Source organism: Anser brachyrhynchus, assembly GCF_964034855.1.
Source record: "Anser brachyrhynchus genome assembly, chromosome: 1".
Classification (NCBI taxonomy): Eukaryota; Metazoa; Chordata; class Aves; order Anseriformes; family Anatidae; genus Anser; species Anser brachyrhynchus.
In genome coordinates this window covers 75,119,582-75,140,482 of record NC_137694.1, presented here as the reverse complement: position 1 = coordinate 75,140,482, position 20,901 = coordinate 75,119,582, and the positions used below count along the sequence as shown (strand labels likewise).

Genomic DNA, 20,901 nt, shown 5'->3' with positions numbered 1-20,901 from the left:
GCAAACCACTGAGACAAGCACAGCACATTTCTCACACTGCAGCTAACAGTCATAAAGAGGAGGCCTCATATCACAAGATACTTCTCCCTTGGCTGGTTAGTGCAAAAAGGGACACGTTTCTTCCTCTGTTCAACCCCTGAGAAAATATCCACTGCCATTTCTCAAATCTGAAGCTACCGTAACACCTGAATGTGCTGATGAGCTCAAAGCACCAGCCTTGCTGAAGGCTGAGGAAGGCAAGCTTCCCCACAGCGAGGGCATTGCTTAGGCTTGGTACAGCCCCTTCCTCTCTGAACTCATCCTGACACCAAGCGCATTCTAAGCACCCTGCAGTACTTCTCCCTGGGCATTTGAAAACAGGAGAGAAAAAGTGGTAGCTAGCAAACTGAATGAAGAACCTTGTGGTTGATTTAGATCAGCTGAGTCCTTGAAGAGACAAGAGGTTTGTGTGACTGCATATGCATTTTTCAGAGACAGAAAAGTAATCCCACTGCAATTAATGGATCTTATGCTCAAAGTCAACAAGCTTGCAGAGTGTTCTGGTGATTCAGCACCTCTGTGTTTGGATTGCAGTGCTAGATGTGTGTTATGCCTTTGTCCACTTCAGCCTTGTTTACCAACATAGGTATAGACATAATCTAGCACTAGGCACAATTCTCGCTGAATGGATTGGTGGAAGTATTTTGGTATTTTTGCATTCCCACAGTTTCTGTAGAGGCATTTACAAGTGAGACAGATGAAAGCAAGTAAACACAGATATTAAAAAAAAAAAGCCATTTACTTTCTCACCACACAATGTTTACTATTTGCAGTTCAGTCACCTCTGACAACTGAAATAGATCATTCCATCTCATTTCCTTCCTCCAGCATACCCACCCAATGTATTTGTGTGGGGGATCATGACACTGCAATTTAATGTTTGTTTTTACTGCAAATAGATACTTTATTTTTCAAAGCTCACAGAACATCTATTTGTAAAATACTTTGCAATCACTATCAGTCTATTTGGTGGTGTTCTTTTTTCCAATTCTCTAAATAATGTGAAGATATTGCTTCAAATTAAATGTCCATGTTTTACTTGACATTTTCCTTGTAAATAAGTTAACGAATATATTATTCCCATGTTTATTTATTAAGTGCATGCAGCAGTCAACATTCAAGTCCACTCCCCCAGTCCTTCCTACAAACTAGAAATCTTCTTTGCCATAAAAATTCACCTATTTTCCTCAATAAATCTATTCCTTACAAAAAACTTTTGCCTTTAGAGTCTCATTTTTTAAATTTATTTCATTAGTTTCCACCTCAGACAACTAAATTCTCCTTTATTACAACAGGGAATTTTTATAATGTGCAAATTGAAATAGTGATTGTAGCACAGCGCTCTGCAAGTGGTTTTCATTAAGCCTCCAGCTACTATTCCTTGCCCTGTTGGATATCTTTGTGTCAGTGTTACTTTATGCTGGACAGAAATGTGAACAATTTATGTTGAAAAGGATAAATAAAAACCTGTTAGACAACAACCTTTAAAATACACTGGCTGATGGAGCTTAATTGCATGTCCTTGTCATAATCAAAATACTTCAATTGCTTAAAACTTAACAGTCATGCTAAAAAGTGGACCTGTGAATATATTCTGGAGTTTCACATTTCTAAAAATCAAAATTCCTACTTGTCGTTACAATTCTGTGTAAGCATGCACACAGTGCCAGAAATACATTTACATTTTTGAAATGCTAGACTACAAAGATTTGCTTTTATGTAAACAGGGTGACTAAATTCATACTCTAAGTTCAAGTAGGATTTTCTGGTTAATTTTAGTGACTTAAAATAGCTCAGAACCATTTGTGTGGCTTGCTGAAATTTACAGCATACTTATATTGTTGATCACCAGACTCATCTTGCTACTTTGTCATTCTGTATTGCCTAAGGTAAATGAGTTTGCTAGCATATATTCCCTTTGCTGCCAGGGTCACCAGAAGTCTGAACGAACACATAAAGAGTCCACTTAATTGCAAAGATTTATAGCTATGCTGTTTTCTTTTCTCCCTTTCCACTCAAACTTGTCTTCCATGTCTGACAAGGGAGAGCTGCTTATTCTAGTCAAAATCAGCAGCAGACAAGGACCATAGTTCTGCAGGGATTCTTTATTTCTGCTGCTAATGCACAGGCAACAGAGAAGCAGTTTTCTAATCCACCCCAGACACAGTACCAAAGAAAAATGATGTGTCAGTATAGTATCAGCCATCATGTCTGCAATGAAGCAATACGTTACATGACTGGCAAAAATAAAAAAATAATAAAATAAAACAAAACAAAAAAAACACAACAACAACTTCCAGAAGCAACAAGCTATTCATTTTAAGCTGTTCATTTTGATTTAAGGTATCACCCTCTCTAAGGTAAAAGACAGGTGAACTATTATGCAATAAACAGGTGAGAAGTTTTTGAGTCTTTAAAGTCAGAAGCAGAAAGTTGCCATTTGAAAATCTCTTCTCTGCCTGTCCCAAGAGCCTGCTGTTTGACCCATGTATAATTTCTACTTCATACGGAAGCCTTATCCTTTGCTTTATTTATGGCTGTGCTACAAGCTTGGGTAGCAGAGGAATTGACCAATTCCAACCAACCAGTGAAATGATTTTTCGTAACCCTCTCAAAGCACTTTCTGCTTGAACTGATTTCTAGACACTTACCAATGGAGCGATGAATACAGGTGTGCTGGTTATCACTCAGAAAAAAGCCTTCTTTGCACTGACATTCGTAGCTGCCCATAGTATTTACACATATCTGCTGGCACCCTCCATTGTTATCCTGACACTCATCGACATCTAGGAGAGAAGGAAAAAGAAATGCAAGGTAATATAAAGATTCAGAACACACATATGGAAGAGCAGGGAATCCATAAAAAGGCATACTGCAAATTAAGCTAATCAAAACTCCATCACGGTTAATGTAAATTAATGTAAATTAATCCATCTAATTCTTTTTCCTGCATCCCAGGTTTATAGTTAAAATAACAATAAATAAATAAATAAAAACAGCTCAGAGGAGTCCAGCAAAGTCTCCATGCATTTTGAGCTGCAAATTGATTTCCAGTCTGCAATAAATGTTCTAAACGTTAATGTTCTAGAAAGGCTGCGACCCCATCTGCCAAGTGCAATGTTGCACTCTGTCATTCCCACTCTGCTTGGAAAGACATACTTCAGGCCTACAGAATTTTTAGCAGGGGTAGCAGGCAAACACAAAGGGCATTACTAGGTAAAAAGAGTCTTTATAGAGTTCTGGTCTTGAACAGAACAGCATGTTTCAATTACTGGAGTCATAACTCCCTACTTTGTCAGTTTGTTTAATGTTGGTTAATGAAAAGAAGGCTTCTTAAATCTAAATGTTCCATGTCTCTATTGTCATTTTAATAGGCAAATATATAAAACCACAAAGGCAGCATTAGCTACTGGCTGTTTTGAGGGTCGCTGCCTACCCCACCTCCCCCCAATCACCTCCCTTTGGCATAAAAAGTTTTTACGCTGTTGCATTTGACAGAAACATGCATTTCAGCATTGGGAAAACACTGCCTCTAAAAGATGTCTGACCCATATTCAACCTTGCAACCCTCCTGTTTGCTCATAAAAGGTGTATCATACCCATTTTCTGTTTTCTGTTTCGATAAAAGCAACTTGCCACCTGAGAAATCCATGTTTTGCTTTTTTTTTTTTTTATAGACACGCTGCCACCAGTTAGTTATTCCACCATATGTGCCAACATGTCAGCAAACAATTTGGTGTTATATTTTGTTTTCATTTTATTTTTGGAAAGGGAAAAAAAAACACCAAAGCTAAAACAAACAAACAAACAACAAATACAAACAAACAAAAAACAAAAAACAGATTCACAACATTGAAAACCTCAGAAGAGCTAGCACACCTTCTTCAGAAACTAATTCCTGCAGGACCGTCCACAATACACTAAAGTAAAACCAAGCTGCTTTTGCCAGTACTCTTCCAGGCAAGGCCAGGAAGCTCAGAAAAGCTGGAGAAACTTAGCTGGTAACTAATGCAGGAACTTAACCTAGCAGCTTGCTCAACTAAGCCTGCTATTGCTGTTTGTGCTGCTCACACTTCATGTAGATGACAGAAACTCAAGCACTTTTTCACAGAGAAAGAAAGCTCTAGGGTAATTACAGCAATACCCACGGAAACCAGGCTGTCTACTCCTGTCTTGAACTGCAATGCAAGTACATTGACAGTCCTTTTCCTTTATTTTATTTTGTTTCATTTTATTTAAGCACTACTGCCTCACATTTCCTGTGTCAACATCCTCCCTGCCCACAGTTCTTAGCCTTTTCCAGATCCAAGCCTATTTCATAACCCCATCAGAGCAGTTTGGGAGAGCCTAAGAAAAGGAAAAATGAAGACTTTCCTTGCCTACTGCAGTATGAAAAGGAAAGATAAATAGGACAACTCTGTGAGAACTTTCATCCGTAAATCAGCAGTCCTTGCTGCCCTATTAGTGCCAACTCAAACTCGTTCCTTTAAAACAGCATACTGCAATCTAGGCTCACCTCTCTGGAAGATTAGTTGAACACTTTCTGAAGGAAAAAGTCTCAGTTGGTAATTGTACAAACCCTAAAATTTTGCTACAAAGCATGCAGCCTTCCAAGCATTCTGTTTATAGTATCGCAAAGCAAGTTGAACAATTGCCTTCCAGCTCTGATGAATAACCTGAAACAAATGCAATGATTTTATAAACATTATTGTCTGCTCTTGATAGTAAAGGCTGGTGATTTACCACTTCTGTAAGGAGACAGCTCAATTTACCACCAACCCTCAAATCCTTACATTGGAATAAAAGTTACAATGCTTTATGAGGAATTTCTTCCAATTGTTTTCACTTACTTGCCTCGAAACGATTTTAATGTGCATTTATGAAGAGAAGCAGTTGAAGAAAGGGGACAGCTGGGATCTAGGACTACCATATGTGTATCTCCATAATACATGCCTTCCAATAAATGTTGACCTGGTGGTGCAGGATTAGCACTGTCTCTTCTTAGGCTTCAATCCTACGTTAGGATTAGGGTTTTTGGAGCACTCTGTATTACTCCAGTCTTAAAAGACAGTATTGCATAATATCCACCATACCAAGCAATCTATTGGCCATGGCTGCCTACAAAATATCTATTGAATTATTTACTCGGCAAACTTTCTTTCCAATAGTATCACTTTGTGGTCAGTTCATTACTAACCCCGTTTAGAGAATGGTGTAAAAAAGTCTTCTGAAGTTAGGAAAGACAACTCCATTGACTCCAATGCACTCAAGTTTTGGTAGGTTTGGCAGAAAAAATCCTTAAAAAAAAAAAAAGATTTGAATTTCTTCAAAACTTAGAAATGAAAGAGCTGCCAAAGATGCTTTTTCTTTCTTTCATTGTTTGTGCAACTCCAGTTCAATGCAGCTCAAGTTGCCCAGTTGAACATGTAAACACTGGTAATGCAGCAAATGTGAGATTACATTTTGGACCAGATTTTCTAGAGATTAAGTTCCACATAAACACTAAAATAACAAGTCAGTTTTTCAATAAAGCTCCTCCGGCTCCAGTTTTGGAGGCTCTACATGTCAAACCGGGCTGTTGACTGTTTTGAAAAACTGAGGGTGGATCCTCAGCAGCTTTTACTGTCACTTTGTATGACAATTTACACCTGCTGGAGACCTGCACCCCAAGGCCTAACACTAATACAGGAAAAAAAGCCATTTCTGATGATGCAAAATCCTTTCTCTTGAACATCTGCTTTAAGCCCCACTAAAACCCATTTTTAAGTCTTTTAAAATGAGCACAAATACAAAGCTCACTTTCTTTATTTCTCCTTATAAAAAGTATGCTTTTAAGAGCAGGTATGTCTTCTTTGGCTACCTTTTGCACAAAATTCACTAACACTGGTCATCTTATTGAGGACCAGGGTTACCTCCTTGAGGACAGCAGCCCCAAGGCAATGGGTGCAGGTCTCTCTCTTCCCTAAAACTGATATACGGAAACTCAAATCCACTTCCTAGGCTCTTTATCTGACAAAAGCTCTTCCATCCAGATTAGGCTCACCACCTGACAGTGTGCTGATTCTATCTCCACTGCTTATAGGATAGCTGAACCTCAAAATCCTACTGCTGATCCCAAAGGGGAACCTGGAGCAAGGCTTCTTCAAACACGTGTAATCTAGACTCACAAAAAGATGGAAAAAGGTTCTCACCTGAGCTGAACTCAGATTGTTATCCCACATCTGCCCCAACACCCACCCTCAAATAGAGGAGAAAATTAGTGAATATATTAAGCCATTCTCTGTAACATTCCTCACAAAGAACTGTCCTGTGATTGTGTCCACCAAAGGCAATCATTGATAATCATTGAAAGTATCTAGAAATAGATGCTCAGTTTCCACAGCCCTTAACTACTCCTTACTAACATACCTAAATAGATAAAAAGACTATCAGCACAACGGCTAGAATCACTTATACAGGGGTTAGACCAGTGTGAGAAACCTGTTTTTCCAAGGAGATTGGGACCTGAACTTCAAATTGGCTAGCCATCATCAGGGAATAAGGGAAAATCCAGCTTAGGGAGGGGCTGGGAAATAAGTATCTTTCAAATAAGAGGGAAAGATAATGGATGCACCTATACATATACATACACACATAGAGAGATACATCTATATATTAGAAGCATGATGCAAATTAATGCATACCTGAATTTGCATAAGACCTCTAGCTTTTTGGCCCACTGCCTTCACATAATCACACTTGTGTTCTGTATCTTGGTAATATGAGATCCTCTAAGAGAGCGGTAGTGTGGAACAGTATCAAAGAGTAGGAGACATTACAGATGATAAAGATGGATGTTTTATTTATTACGTAAACAAATGATTTCAGTTTCTCATTTAATTTATCTGATGAACTTTTCAAACAAGCTCCACTGGTATTTCACCTTGATCTGGCTCATAACTTCTTTCAGTATCTGCCCTAAAGAAGCTGTTCTGACCATGTGTCCTGTTTGGATACGAGGGAGAAAGGTTTGCTAAGGGTACCTGAAACCAAAACCACAAGTAGGAAGACACAAAAATGGAAATGGTATACAGAGTCAAATGACAAGAACAGTATGTTCACTGTCCAATTCCTCCCATGATCTTCTCTTCCTTCCTTCTGGCATTTTTCTGTCACGTGAGCATTCATGTAAGCCCTCAAGCCCCTCAGGAATCTGAGTCATCCTTGAAGTCTCCAAAGCATTTAGGAGTGACAGAACAATTCACTTACCATTGCATTAACATTCTTTGGAGACTTCTGAAAACAGGACTTTGACTCATGATCCAGGGAACCAATCCTGTACATTTTACTCTAAACTATTCTTTGAAACTTACTGAAGATTTTTCTAAGCAGCCTATTTTACCCATTGTGGAACACTGTGACAGAGAGATGAACTCTGACAGCATTACTGCAGACTTTTCTCAGAAGTTAGCAACTAAACACCACTAAGGATATACTGTATATGTAAAAGAAATTATCAGCAATGTCAAGCTCAGAAAATACAAATACGCAATTTTGGAATTTAAAAAATCATTCTGAATATTTCTAACCAAAAAAAAGGGTGAAAATCTCAAAAACCACATTCCTGGATTCACCATAGTAATAGTTGTTTTAATACAAAAAGAACATCTAGCCCAGCATCCTATCTTTCACATTGCCTTGTAGTGGATACTTAGGAAAGACTATACAGATGGAACAGAATCATTACTGACATGCCCTCCTGCTTCCTGTGATCATGTACCTATTAGCCTTCCCAAACCACTCGCCATGCCATTGCCACTGGTGGACCTTTCCTGTACTTATTTTTCCAGTCTCTTCTGAACCCAACATGATGGTGCAATTTAATTGAGTTAAAGACTTATTTTTGTTTCAAACATGTTGTTTCATAGTCTGAATAAACATCCCCTAATGCCATTATTGTAATATACAGTTAATATTCATTCCCTACTTGCCTTTTTCATATGTTTCTTGATCTTACCGATCCCCCTCAGCCTTGTATGGTCTACCTCGTCTATTTCAAACTACAAAGCACAGCTATACACAAATATTATTACAGAGATCATTCAAATGACTTCAGTACATCGTGTTTAAAACAAGTGCCCGTTTCTAGAAATTAATGTTAATGACAGCAACATTTGGCAAGTGTTCTTCTCACTTCTCTATTCCATTCCCCTCAAGCACCATGATTCTCTATTGGAGTGGGTGTCTTGGAAGATCTGATTTCAAGATAGCTGTGGAAGCCCAAAGAGTAAATCTGCCATGCAGGACCTGAGCAAGTGGTATCAGGTGAGATGCTGCAGGCAGGTATTCCTGCTGGAATGGTCACACAAGTAGTGACATGTCAAGGTAGGAAAGCTAATACATGGCATCAGCTGAGGGGGCTATGAGAACAGGGATCATTAATTGAAATAATTGCTAAACCATCTTTCTTACACCAACTTTATATGAGAACACAAAGGGAAATATTAGAAGAAAGAGACCACTACCTACATACACAACATTTGTGTCTCCAGGAGATTTGACATCAGACTTCAACAAGAATTTAAAAGCATGGCTCAAATTTTCTACCATTTGCACATAGTGCTAGAATTCTGCTTTTTGTTCCCTTCCTTCAGAAAGAAATAGAAAAATGTGGCGAAGGAAAAAAGAATACCAAGCCCTTGAATCCAGTACTTCACTATTGTGGTTTCAGAAATCTTCAAGGAAGCTTTCGCTGAGAAGTCCACTGTTTTTTCCAAAAAAATAAAATCCTTTTTTTTTTTTTCAAAAAAAGTTTACCAGAGTTGAAATTAAAAAAAAAAAAAGGTAAGAAAAAAATGCCTTTCCCTGATAAATAAAGGACATTTTACAGAAAAGAGAAACTTGAATAAGTAATCACAAGGACACTTTTGATGATGAATACACAAACCATTCTAAAATGATCAATGAATATTGTAAAACACAAGGTTTCCCTAGAACCACTATTTTCTTACGTGCAATGGTACAACACCAAACACATGCTCATGACCTGTCCTGGAGAACCCCACCCCTTAATGGGCTACAATCACCTATCACCTGAACACCCACAGAGTAGGTTTCTTATTTGTGTGCAGTTAACAGATACACAGAACTTGAAAAGAAATGCTCAAAATCTTTTGCCTGCAGCTGCTTTGTGAAACATGGTGGTATTCCTTAAACTTCGCACTACACACATGCTCTAAGTATGGCTGTAACAAATGCCTCTTATGGGCAATGAACCTAAGGAATTTTTTCATGTTGCTCCAACAGTTTTTGTAATAATCTACTTAATCTATTGAAACTACCACTTAAGAAAACCATAAACACAGACAAATCTGCATCTGAGGTGGAAACAGTGGTTCAGTTTTCCTGCAATACACTCGATCTGCTGCAACAGTATTTGGTTTAAGGCGTTTTGCTCTTAAATTTGAACCCTCACAATCAATGAGATTATAAAGACCCATGATTTTCTACGCGCATCTCAGTAAAATAGACTTCTTTGCTATCTGTAGCATAGGAAATACTAATTTAATATAAGACCTCATCTCTGTTGTGCGTGATGCCTGCCCATTTGCTGAGCAGAAGTAAACAGCTCCATGGACATTGTGCCAATGTTGCACTGAGTTCAAGTCTCTTGATGTCATTTGCTTGTTCCATTCCTGAACAAATGGGCACCACTGCCTGTCCTTTTAAGACACCAAAGCCATTTTCACAACTTTTAGCATTTCCAAAATAAACAAACAAAAAAGCTCCTTAATGTGACATCTTACTTGGCGCTTCTGTCTTTTCATTTGGTACTCATGCCTGAATTTTAGACAGACACATAGACAGGGCAGCCACTTCACAACAGTGCCTAAACACAACAAAGTTCCTTATCAATTATTTTTAAATAAGTTTTCCATTTTTTGACATAGGGTTTTAAAATAATTTTGTATGAATTTGATCCTGCTTTTTTGCATCTACGGTGTCACTGTCTAGGGAAAGCCAGCAGCCTCCAGTTTGACATTAATGGGAGGCTTGGAGAGCCACAGCTCTGTTAGCAATAAGCTTGCAGTTCTCACTGATGTTCAATTGAATGTAGGCCACTCAGAGTTGCAATGCTGGATTAACAATCCTCTATAAACTAGGAGAGAAGTTAATGACATATACAAACAAGCAGCAGTCCTGATGAATTGAAGGAAAAACTTGGTACAACTGAAGTAAATTATCCATTCTATCATATTGTCCCTTAGCTTGTCTTGCCTCTGGGCTTTCTCTGGAGCCTCATTAACTGCTACACACTCAACTGAAGTAGTACTCTAAATCTTTCTTCCAGGTTAACTACTGCTTATACCTACTTTCTTTTACATCTATGTAGAGACACTGCCAGGACCAGAAAAATCTGGTCTGGATTAACTCAAAAGTACTTTTTTTTTTTTTTGGTTTGTTTTGCTTATTTTCTCTCACACACACAAAAATGAAACATTTTCCTTTGGGTCAAACAAAGCGTGTAACTTTACATGGAAAATGAAACTATTTTCATTTCAAGTTGGTAACATCCTCAAGGTCTATATCGTAAGAAGCATTTTCTTCCTGTGCGCTGGTAATAAAAGCTGCGGAAATGGCTACATTAATGAATCTTTCAGAAGCCCGAGGTGACTTCTTTGTTCTCTCTCACTAACTCTCTGGACTCTCCAGAATCAGATGAGGATTTTACCCTAAGCACTGCAGCATCCAGGAGGCTACAAAGTCATTCTCACTATCTCTATAAATAACGTTTCAAGTCCACAAAAAGTGGAAGATGATTAACAGGAGAGTCTGAAGCACAACCTTCATTACACTGAAGAGGAAACTGTATCAGGAGCTGAGAAACTTGCTTAGTCAGGCACTTATCTACTTGTTAAGCTTTCGGGGAACATGAAAATTCTGAAAATGTTCTGAAAGCACTGAAGTTGCTCCTGTAGATCACATCAAATATTTCTGAAAGGATCTCCATTGTGAAAAGAGTTTCATAAATGCAACCTGAATTTCTGAATAGTTTCAGCAGTTGCATTTTCAGTGAATGAATGCATAATTTGGCACAAAATATTTAGGCAAATTTTCGTTTATACCACCTATGAAACTGTTTCAGCATTTCCACTCTCCTACACGAGTAACACAAAAGCAGTACTTAGAAACAGTATTTTGTCTGATTTCTCTTGACAGAAATACCTGGAAGATATTCAAGATCTTACGGTAAACATTCATTTCTTTTTTATATGTGGTGGAAATACTAGTTGGTGCCAAAAAGTTTTGATGCACTGGGACCAGGGTGCTTATTCTTATATAATCAAACCCTAAACAAATTCAAATTCGCATGGCAGTCTGGCTTCCTGTCCTGTAAATGCAACTCTAAGCCTATTACTATAAATCACCAATGGGATACAGAACCCATTCTTTGCTGTCATATTAATATATATATTTTTTATTGCTTCTCTGACTGATTTCAGAAGCAGTTTCTTAGTTATGACTGCAAAAAAAAAAAAAGAAACAACTAAATAAATGAAGTTCCTCAGCTTCTTCAAAGGAAATCATTCAAGCTCCACACTTAAGTCTAAATATATCAATACATATACTCACAATTTTAAGTACAAAAACTATTTTTCAGAAGATAATGCTGAAATATTGTTCCTCTTTATTCGCTAATACATACCTGAAAAACAGAATTCTGGTACTTTAATATAACAGTCTGAGTTATCAGTAGTGGAAAACTTCTCAGCCTGTACTGGCCACAATATAAATACACTAGGAATACTTTCAAATAATCACTTTAGGGATTTTTTGATGATTCACATACACTGAAACAGAACACCTCATTTTCAAGATGCCTGTATACTTATACATAAATTATGTTGGAGAAACTGTGCGAGAGGAAAAATCTTATATAAAAACGTACTTCTTTCCCATTCAAGCTTATTTCACTAAAAGAATTAAAAAAAAATCACCTACAAGTTTTCTCTTTCTAGTACATTGTCTGATACAATAGCTAATGCAAGAAAAGAATTAGAATGGAAAACTCTATATTACATCCTACAATAAAAAATCAATTTTTTTTTCCTTAAAGAACTATACAATTTTAAATTTTCTTCATTTTTAAGGGAAAGCCAGCTTTCAAGGTCATACAACAGAACCTTGTCCTCTCTGTATAGCTCTTCTTATAAGAAGAAAAAAAGACATGAAAACATGCCCACTAACATATGAACCAAAGTATACCCAAAAGGTTCCCAAAATTCTGGATGCCCAACTCTTGCTAAGGATTGTCTGTAACACTGCCTTCTAAATAAATTCAGCAAATACATCTTTCCATTCCTTTAAACTCTTCAGTTCTTATCATAGAATCACAGAACGGTTTGGGTTGGAAGGGACCTTAAAGACCATCTGGTTCTAACACCCCTGCCATGGGCAGGAACACCTCCCACCAGACCAGGTTGCTCAAAGCCCCATCCAGCCTGGCCTTGAACACCTCCAGAGATGGGGCATCCACAGCTTCTCTGAGCAGCCTGTGCCAGTGCATCACCACCCTCAGAGCAAAGAATTTCTTCCTTGTATCTAATCTAAATCTACCCTCATTCAGTTTAAAGCCTTTATCCCTTGTCCTATCACTATACCCCTTGACAGAGAGTCCCTCCCCAGGTTTCCTCTAGGAACCCTTTAGGTACTGGAAGGCTGCTAAAAGGTCTCCCCGAAGCCTTCTCTTCTCCAGGCTGAACAACCCCAACTCCCTCAGCCTTTCTTCACAGGAGAGGTGCTCTAGCCCCTTGATCATTCTCGTGGACTCCTCTGGACCTGCTCTATCAGGTCCATGTCTTTTCTAGTGCTGGGAGCCCCTGAGCTGGATGCAGTACTCCAGGTGGGGCTGCATGAGGGTGAAGATTCAACTAAGGTATAATCACTCTGCTGAGGAGGTTATACTATAGTCCAACACTTACTGCTGTAGCAACTTTCTCTTCAGTTAATATTTTCTTTTGTAAAGATAGAGTACAAAAGCTTTGCCCTGACTCTCATTTCTGTTCCTATGGCACAATAACTCATGTCTGCTCCAGTCTTAGTTAAGAAAGTACATACCAATTGTTTCCAAACATTTATTTCCATAACCTATAAGGCCCCTTAACAATAAATTTTGCTAAATCCTCCAAATTCTCTACACAATCATTCTTCTAAAGTATGTCCAATTTTAATTAATGCTTTAATTACTCACTATTACTATTATTTGTTAGTTACAGGCTTCACAAAGACAAAATACAAGTTGCTAGTTCATGTTCATTCTTGCCCCTCTTTTATCCAAAACTACTTATTGTGCTCTGATACAATTTCTCTAAGCAACGTGTACATATGGAGTATTTTGAGATGCTCAGGAAGGATCTGGACTGAAGCTAATGGAAGCAGTAAAAAACAATCCTGTCTTGTGGTCTTATCCAAACTTTCAAGTTTGCACACTGTACACTAAAGTCAAAAGGATAATGTTAAAACACAGAAATTCATGGAAATTATCAGACAGCAAAAGCAGTCACTACAGAAAGCTGAGACTCTGGAATCTGCCTAACAAGGAAGTTCACTGCCAACCTTTCAACTCATGCTCAAGTCTACTGCAAAACAATTTTGTCTAAAAAATTGTTCTAATTTGTCTGAATTTTCTAATACAGCAAGCAATTATGCAGCAGCTATTATTTTCAATGGCTAATTTCTCAACTGTTTAAATCACGCTGCTTATCATAAATCAACACTGCCAAGAATTGATTGCATTCTAGAGCACAGTATAATGACAGCGACTATATTTGGAATCAGAGACCAGAGAATTTTGCTGCTCTCTGCTTTGTCTGTGTTTGTTTGATTGTTTGTTTTGTTTTTTCTGTAATCCATATGCAATGAGCGTTTTCACTGGTTATACATAATTTCTGGGACTGACACATACATTATAGGCTGAAATCCTACACTTTCAGGTGAAGACATGGTCTCTCTTGCTTTAAGAAAGATTTACACACAACATGGATTCCAAACTTCTGGTTAATTTTAGTATATTTTATAGCATTTATCTCAAGGTATACATCAACATAGGCCATACTGGCTTAGAAATTTTTTATTTTTAGAAAGTTGAGATGAATTAACAAAAGATATGAAGCTAATACAAACAACATAAAACAGTAAAGATGCACAATCCAGAATAAAATTGTGACTTTGATGAACTAAGACACAGCCACCTACAGCAGTGTTAGATCAAAGAAGAGCATCCATACACAATTTAACTTATACATAATAACTACACACTCTAAGCAGATTATTCTTTACTTTTCTGTGTGTTCCATGCAGAGAAATCTTTACTGTGACTTATTACCTCCTCCAGGGAGTAAGTATTCAAAAAAAAAAAAAAAAGACTCAGATAACAAGAAGACTTGAAGAAACAAGAGACTGAGATTGATGCGGCTGTCACATAGCTCCTGGTTTCTTAATTTATTATGACAGTCTGAGAATCTTACTTCACAGTTGACAGAAACCAAGATTAATTCTACACTTTTGATTATTTCCCTATACCTAACAAAAAACTTCAGGCCTACAGTGATTTATATACTCTCTTGTTTCAGTACTTCTTAGATCGCATTGGCTTAAGAAAGCAAACATAGAGCAAATTAACATGTAAAGAAAGTTATATGTCATTTGAACACAAAAGATTAATGTCAGGTGATCAAACATCAGAGTAATTCTGAGGGGAAAATGTTCAGATACAGAATTAGAAAAAGCAGAGTTTTATAACGAAAGCAGTGTGTTCAGATCCTAGTTTCAGAGAAAGCTGGATATCGGAGGCCTTTCCATTGGTCACAATGAAAATTCCTTATTTTTATTGGATTTCCAGAGTGAACCTGGATGCATTTTCAAAATTAGTCTCCAGTTTTCAGACTTCCTAGAGCAAAAATCCTATTTTCAAAGGTGTTAGTTAACTGAATTCTATGGAACTACATCTGTGGGAAAAAAAAAGGGAGCAGTTCATCTGAGCTACAGAAAATACACACCTTATGATCTGAGGATCACACACCCAAAATGCCTATTTCTCTCTAGTGACTTCAAACTGAGTACAGATAGACGTCTTATATGCAGACGTTTACACTCCACTAACTGAACCTCAGCCCAGGACATTTAAAGTAATGGTAGTTAAATGTTTTTCAAATTTGCATTGCAAACACAGTGACAATGATTCTCATCCATCTATCACCGAATCATCAAGAGATGAGGCTGAAATTGCTCAGTTTGAAAATTTCTAGTTACCAGGTGCCATAAAACTAAATCTGATATTTACAGGGGGGAGAACATTATAACAAGTATGTTACTTATAATCCCATTTCAAAGGAGACATATAATTTATTTCTAGGACTGTGCTACCACTTACACTATCCAGACTCTCACAACATGCAGGCAACCAAATAATAGAAGTAAACATACATGTACAGAAATTGTATGTAAAAATCTAATACAGAGTTGCCTATGGAACATTTACTTCTCATCCTAGCTATTCATATTTGCTCAGCATCTACTCTTCAGTCTGCAGAACAGCAGTACATGTTATAAAGTCTGATGCATGCCCGTGTACCACAAATACTAAATACTTAAAATTGCCGTGATGAATCACAGCTGTTATCATTCATCTAACATACAGACTGATGGAAGATTTGAAAACAGTAATACAATAAAAACTAGTTCCCCAAAGAGACATATCACAAAGCAATCACAAAGACACAATCACTACCGGTCATCATTTGCAGAAGTAGAGAATACATAAAGATTTAAAACACACACACATTTCTACTGTTAAAACTTGCATTTCAACACTTTTCACTATGCCTGTAAATATATATTATACAGAGAGCCATTCCCATCTTGTGCCTGGGCCCCTCAAATTTAGAACAAATCTCTCCATTACTCAACCACTGAGCCCTGATTCGGGAGTCTGGCTTCCTTCTCTTAAGACGTAAAATAACTGCTGAGTCCTAAAGTTCTGCTCAAGAAAATCTCTCACTAGAACCACTGGAAATGAGTTTCAAGATTTAGATTAATAACTTTCTCAGAAAACAAAACAAAACAATAGAAAAACTCATGTAATTTAATAAAAATGAAGAATTATGAAGAGAAGGCTATCGGGTTTATTCAACGCTCCTCTGTCTGCCAAGGTGTTTAGGATTAGCAGCCCAGAAAATCTGTAAGAAAGTGATAATATTATCTGATTGATAATATTATCTGATTGATAATATTATCAGAGGCCCTGCTGATGTGCTGGAGCAGGACAATACTACGGCTCATCTCATAGTCTCCTGGAATTAGGAAAGAAGGGCAAGGAAAACTGGAAGACAGCCAAGAAAATGGACTACTTTTCTCAGTTTCTCTTTAAAGTATTTATGAAACTAAAACACAAAATGAAACAAAAACTTCCCAAAGTTGTTTAGTTTTATATTAAAAATGTTCATATTAAAACAAAAAAAATCTATTTGAACTGTTGGGAAACAAAGAAAAATAAACATAAGTAATAAAGCATTCATTTGGAGTTCAAGCAAGCAACACACTGCACACAGCTGTCTGGAAATGAAGAAAAATAAAGCCGTATTAAAAGGAAGGCACTGGTTCCTTTAATCATACTAGTGATTATGCAATCCTTAATCAGCTATGTATCACCACTTGACATTTTGCATCTGGGAGTTTTAGAAGCGATTTCACATACACGTGCAACTTTTCTCCCACTTCATGTTGACAGGCAAATTAGGTTATAAACCCCTGTACCTGTGTACACATTCAGACAAACCCAGGGGTAGAAATACATAGATCTCAGGTTCTAACTGTTGTGTTGTTGGTTTGTTGTTGTTGCTTGTTTTTGAAAGAAAAACTGGAACATTCATTGAAAAGGTACGTTCATGAATGGTACAATGAGGTATACATACACATGCATACATACTAATGTTCGTTTTGTAATCTGAGTCAGACTGTAGGCTACTACTATCCAGTCAGGAATTAAGCTTACATGTCAGAATTGAAATCCCTTCTCTCTTAATGTAAGCCAACAGATCTTAAAGGAGCACAGCAAGACAAGAACTTGGGTCTAGATCCTAACTTCACACCTCAGAAGAAAAGAAATCATGTCATTTTAAACACGAGCCTGGTTTTCATACTGAGTTGGGATCCCAAGAACCATTTTATAACAGGCAGATGTTACTTCGAGGACATCCAGTCTGTTCCTGGTTTGTCTCTGAAGTTTCTCCTTTAGCTGCAGGCTCCTAAATGCCTTGCTGTGTTGTTGCTCTGCCCCACTTGCCAAAGCTGGTAGACTGGTACCACTCTCGGAGCAGGTTCAGGGAAAAGCACCGGGGAAAGCACTACCTCTCTTTTCCTGCAAGGAACTCCATGTGACAGTTACTTTGTCAAGAAAGGCAAAAAAACATCTGAGAACAGGCAAACAAAACACTGAAGTCCATTTTTCCAGGCTGAAAAATCAGACCTGCTGCCCAATGCACACCTTCAAGACTGGGGACATAACAAGGATTTTGCCATTGACTTTTTGGTACTGAAGTCAAGATGACACTGTGCTTGTATACCACATTGAACATTCAACTCTTGAAGAGGGCTCTGTGGAATCTATGATGAACACTAGAACTTGCAATCCTGGCTTAATTTTCATAAACATTTTCATAAATTTTCCTGGCTTTATTTTCATATATCATAATTTCACTCTGCTTCCTAGGACTCTTCTGAATCACAGACACAGGATCAGCTGCTGAAGAACCATATGCCTTTATTGGACCACCAAAATCAATTCTTGTAGTTATTTCCAGAAGTATGACATACAAGACAATTAATTGAGATATCATACTATTGGCGTCCAAATTTAGCGAATCTGTTATTTTCCTGTAAACAAGAGAAATCGAAGTTACACAGAATATTTGAAATAGGAATATATAAGCAGGGTTTCATAAAAGTAGAGATTCTATTCCTGACTATGTTGCAGACATCCTGCGTGAAGATCAGGAAGTCACTTTGCCTTAGTTCCTCATCTATAAAAAAAACTATTAAAATTATAATTCTTTTTCTTACAGGATTTTGTGAAGACAAATCTATTAGTATTTGCAAGGTGCTCACATATGTTCCCATGTCACAGAAATTAATACCATGGAAAAACCTATAAATAAAAGAAATACATCTCTAAATAAATTATGATAAAATTTTTGTCCAGTTAAGATGAGTGCAACCTGGAAGAGAGATGTGCTTTTTCAAAAAAAACAATGCAAACTCCCTGTTAAAAAGAGACAATCTGAAGGGAGAGCTGAGAAAATAAAAAACAAAAACCTCCAAAAAGCAGAGAGCTGAGCAGCACTTCATATCTATTTATATTCATATCTGATTAGGTATGCAAAGAAAATTATCACTCCATGCAATTCAATCCTTTAACCTTTTAATCCTTTAACATTTTTCACACAGATTTGGTTTGACAAACGAACAGAAAACAATGAGTTGTGACAATTTTTTTCTTTTTTCTTTTTTTTTTTTTAGGAAGAATTCCCCAACTACATGTACACAAAACTCTGCCTCCAGGTAAAAAAGACAGAAGAGAAGAATTTGGAGGAAGTATCACATGGTTGTCTCATATCAATGGCAATCACTTTTTGTTTTTACATATTTTTCTTTCACACTTTTTTCCCCCCATTTTTTGACAGTCTGATCAGAGATGGCTGAATTCCAGAAAGCCTCGAACGGTCGAGTATTAGCTGACACGTAAGCCCTTTGGCAAGGAAATTTTGCAAAGTTAGGCTCACCGCTTTCTCACTCACATAGATATGGCACTCTCTTCTACTTTCTATTTCCAGATGCTGAATAACTTCTTACGACTTGCTCAGGTATATCAGTAACAACTGCTTTCACTAAGGTTTCTATCAAGCTTTTCCTGAATAAATCCCTAGGTTTATTAGTGTTAATCAATGCTTCAGACCAAAACAGAATATAATACTCTCCCAGGAAGCTAATATTTTTATACAGTAGGGGAGAGATGAATCTAAGACAATAGTACTCCACACAAGAGTCCTTTAGGAGAAAGGCAAAATAATTCAATGCTTTTTCCGAATATCCAAGTGGAGCACACTACTGCAACTTTTTGAATTCTGCAACTGCAGTAACCAAACACTACTGCTCTACCTCATTCAATTCAGCAGGGCTATGAAGGCTAATCAGTAAAACTGCAATTCTTTGCAGCAACCTTTTCTGGACTTGATGACTATTTTAACTTCTTTTCCATCTTCTCTTCCATGCAAGAGAATTAAACCTTTTATTTCATTCTTTTAGCATTAGCCATCTTATCTACAACACTCATTAGTCTCATTGCTCTCTTCTGGCATCTTCCAAATGCAATGCCTCACACTGAACAGTCCTCCAACAGCTGAAGCCTAATCACTGCTTAAGGAGTAGAGGTTTTTTCCATATGACAATTCCTATCACAATAGCTTAAAAGCAAACCAAAACAAACAAAAAAAACCACCACACCCAGTAAATTTTCTCTTCTCCTCCTAAGTACATCTTAAAGCCTCTGTATTGGCAGCTAAACAAAGCTCCCTTGAAATTCTCAATGAAAAGGAAGACACATTTGCTAGCCTTCCCTATGGCATCCCCAACAATAGCATATCTACTTGTTGAAAGCTGCGTGTTGCACAACCAGTCTCAGTCTATATCTTCTAGCACGTCTGCTGTCAAGGAGCAATTCTGCTCTCTGTCTTATTGAAAGCTTCCAACAGGATATGAAGACACAGTACAAGAACGCCCAGATGCCAGAGGCCTCAATTCAATAATATACTTAGACATATGTAAAACTCCAATCGTCTTTCTTAATATTATATCAAAGAAGCTTCAAAAAAAAAAAAAGCAAATTAGGAACACCTGTAAGTGTCATGCTGAATCAGAGGAGGAAATTTATATTGAATAACTAGTTTAAAAAGCATAAGTGTTACCCATTAATTCTTTGTAGTACAGATTCAGATTTTACCAGTTAACTGAGAATAGAAACTGATTTACTACAACCAAGATGGGTAAAGTGTTCAGTAGGAATAGGAACGATGATCAGTTAAGCCATAAACTCTTCTAAAGGCAAAAGAGAATAGAAATTGATAGCCTGCCTCAATGGCTCAACACGTGAAAGACACAAAGAAGGAAAAATCGATTTATCAGTAAGATCATGGAGAAAAAATGATCAAACAGGAAAGAACATCTGGACCAGTGAGATAATTGCTTGCTAAAAAAACAGACTGGTATTTCATATGAGAGAGGAAAACATATTTCACGAGCAGTTGCAAATGAAGGATAAAGAAAACCCATTGCATGAGACCAAATATTAGTCTTGCATCCACAGAGAAGAATTAAGAGCAATTTTCAGAAAGAACTACTGCTATTCCATGTGATTATAGTGATAAAATAAATTATTTCTAGCCAGACAAGGATCTCATCATAGTTCAAATTCCCTGTGGTGTCATTTCATGTTATATTTGAGAAATTCCTCAATAAAAATGTCAAATAGAGAATGAGTCAGGTTCCCCTGAGGATGGTTTTGGACATTTTCCAGTACAAATTTTAGCCATGAAATCTTAACCAAACACCTCCTCCCAACAAATAAATAAACAAGAAATTTTGGTTCATTAGAAAGAAAGACAGAAATGTTGAAACAAGAACGCAGGAAAAAATACTTAACCTATCAGCCACAGTTGATGTAACTAGTTGTGAATATTTCAAGTTTGCTATTTATAAAGAAGATTGTAATTATCATGCTATACTGACGTTACTAGAAAGACATCCAATGAAGGTTTAAAAAGAAATGTA

The 20,901-nt window shown here is 37.2% G+C and overlaps 1 protein-coding gene across 13 annotated transcripts in view; it reads right to left on the bottom strand.

The window, feature by feature from the left end:
- Nucleotides 1-20,901, bottom strand: part of SCUBE1 (signal peptide, CUB domain and EGF like domain containing 1) — a 245,313-nt gene that overhangs the window by 156,801 nt on the left and 67,611 nt on the right. For all 13 annotated transcript variants that reach the window (XR_013941095.1, XM_080562708.1, XM_080562709.1 and 10 more), the window contains one exon: nt 2,691-2,825. Coding sequence is in view for 12 of the 13 variants with exons in the window: in XM_080562708.1 (XP_080418834.1) it covers nt 2,691-2,825 (135 nt within the window). In the remaining variant the exon portion in view is untranslated. The remainder of the gene's footprint in view (nt 1-2,690; nt 2,826-20,901) is intronic.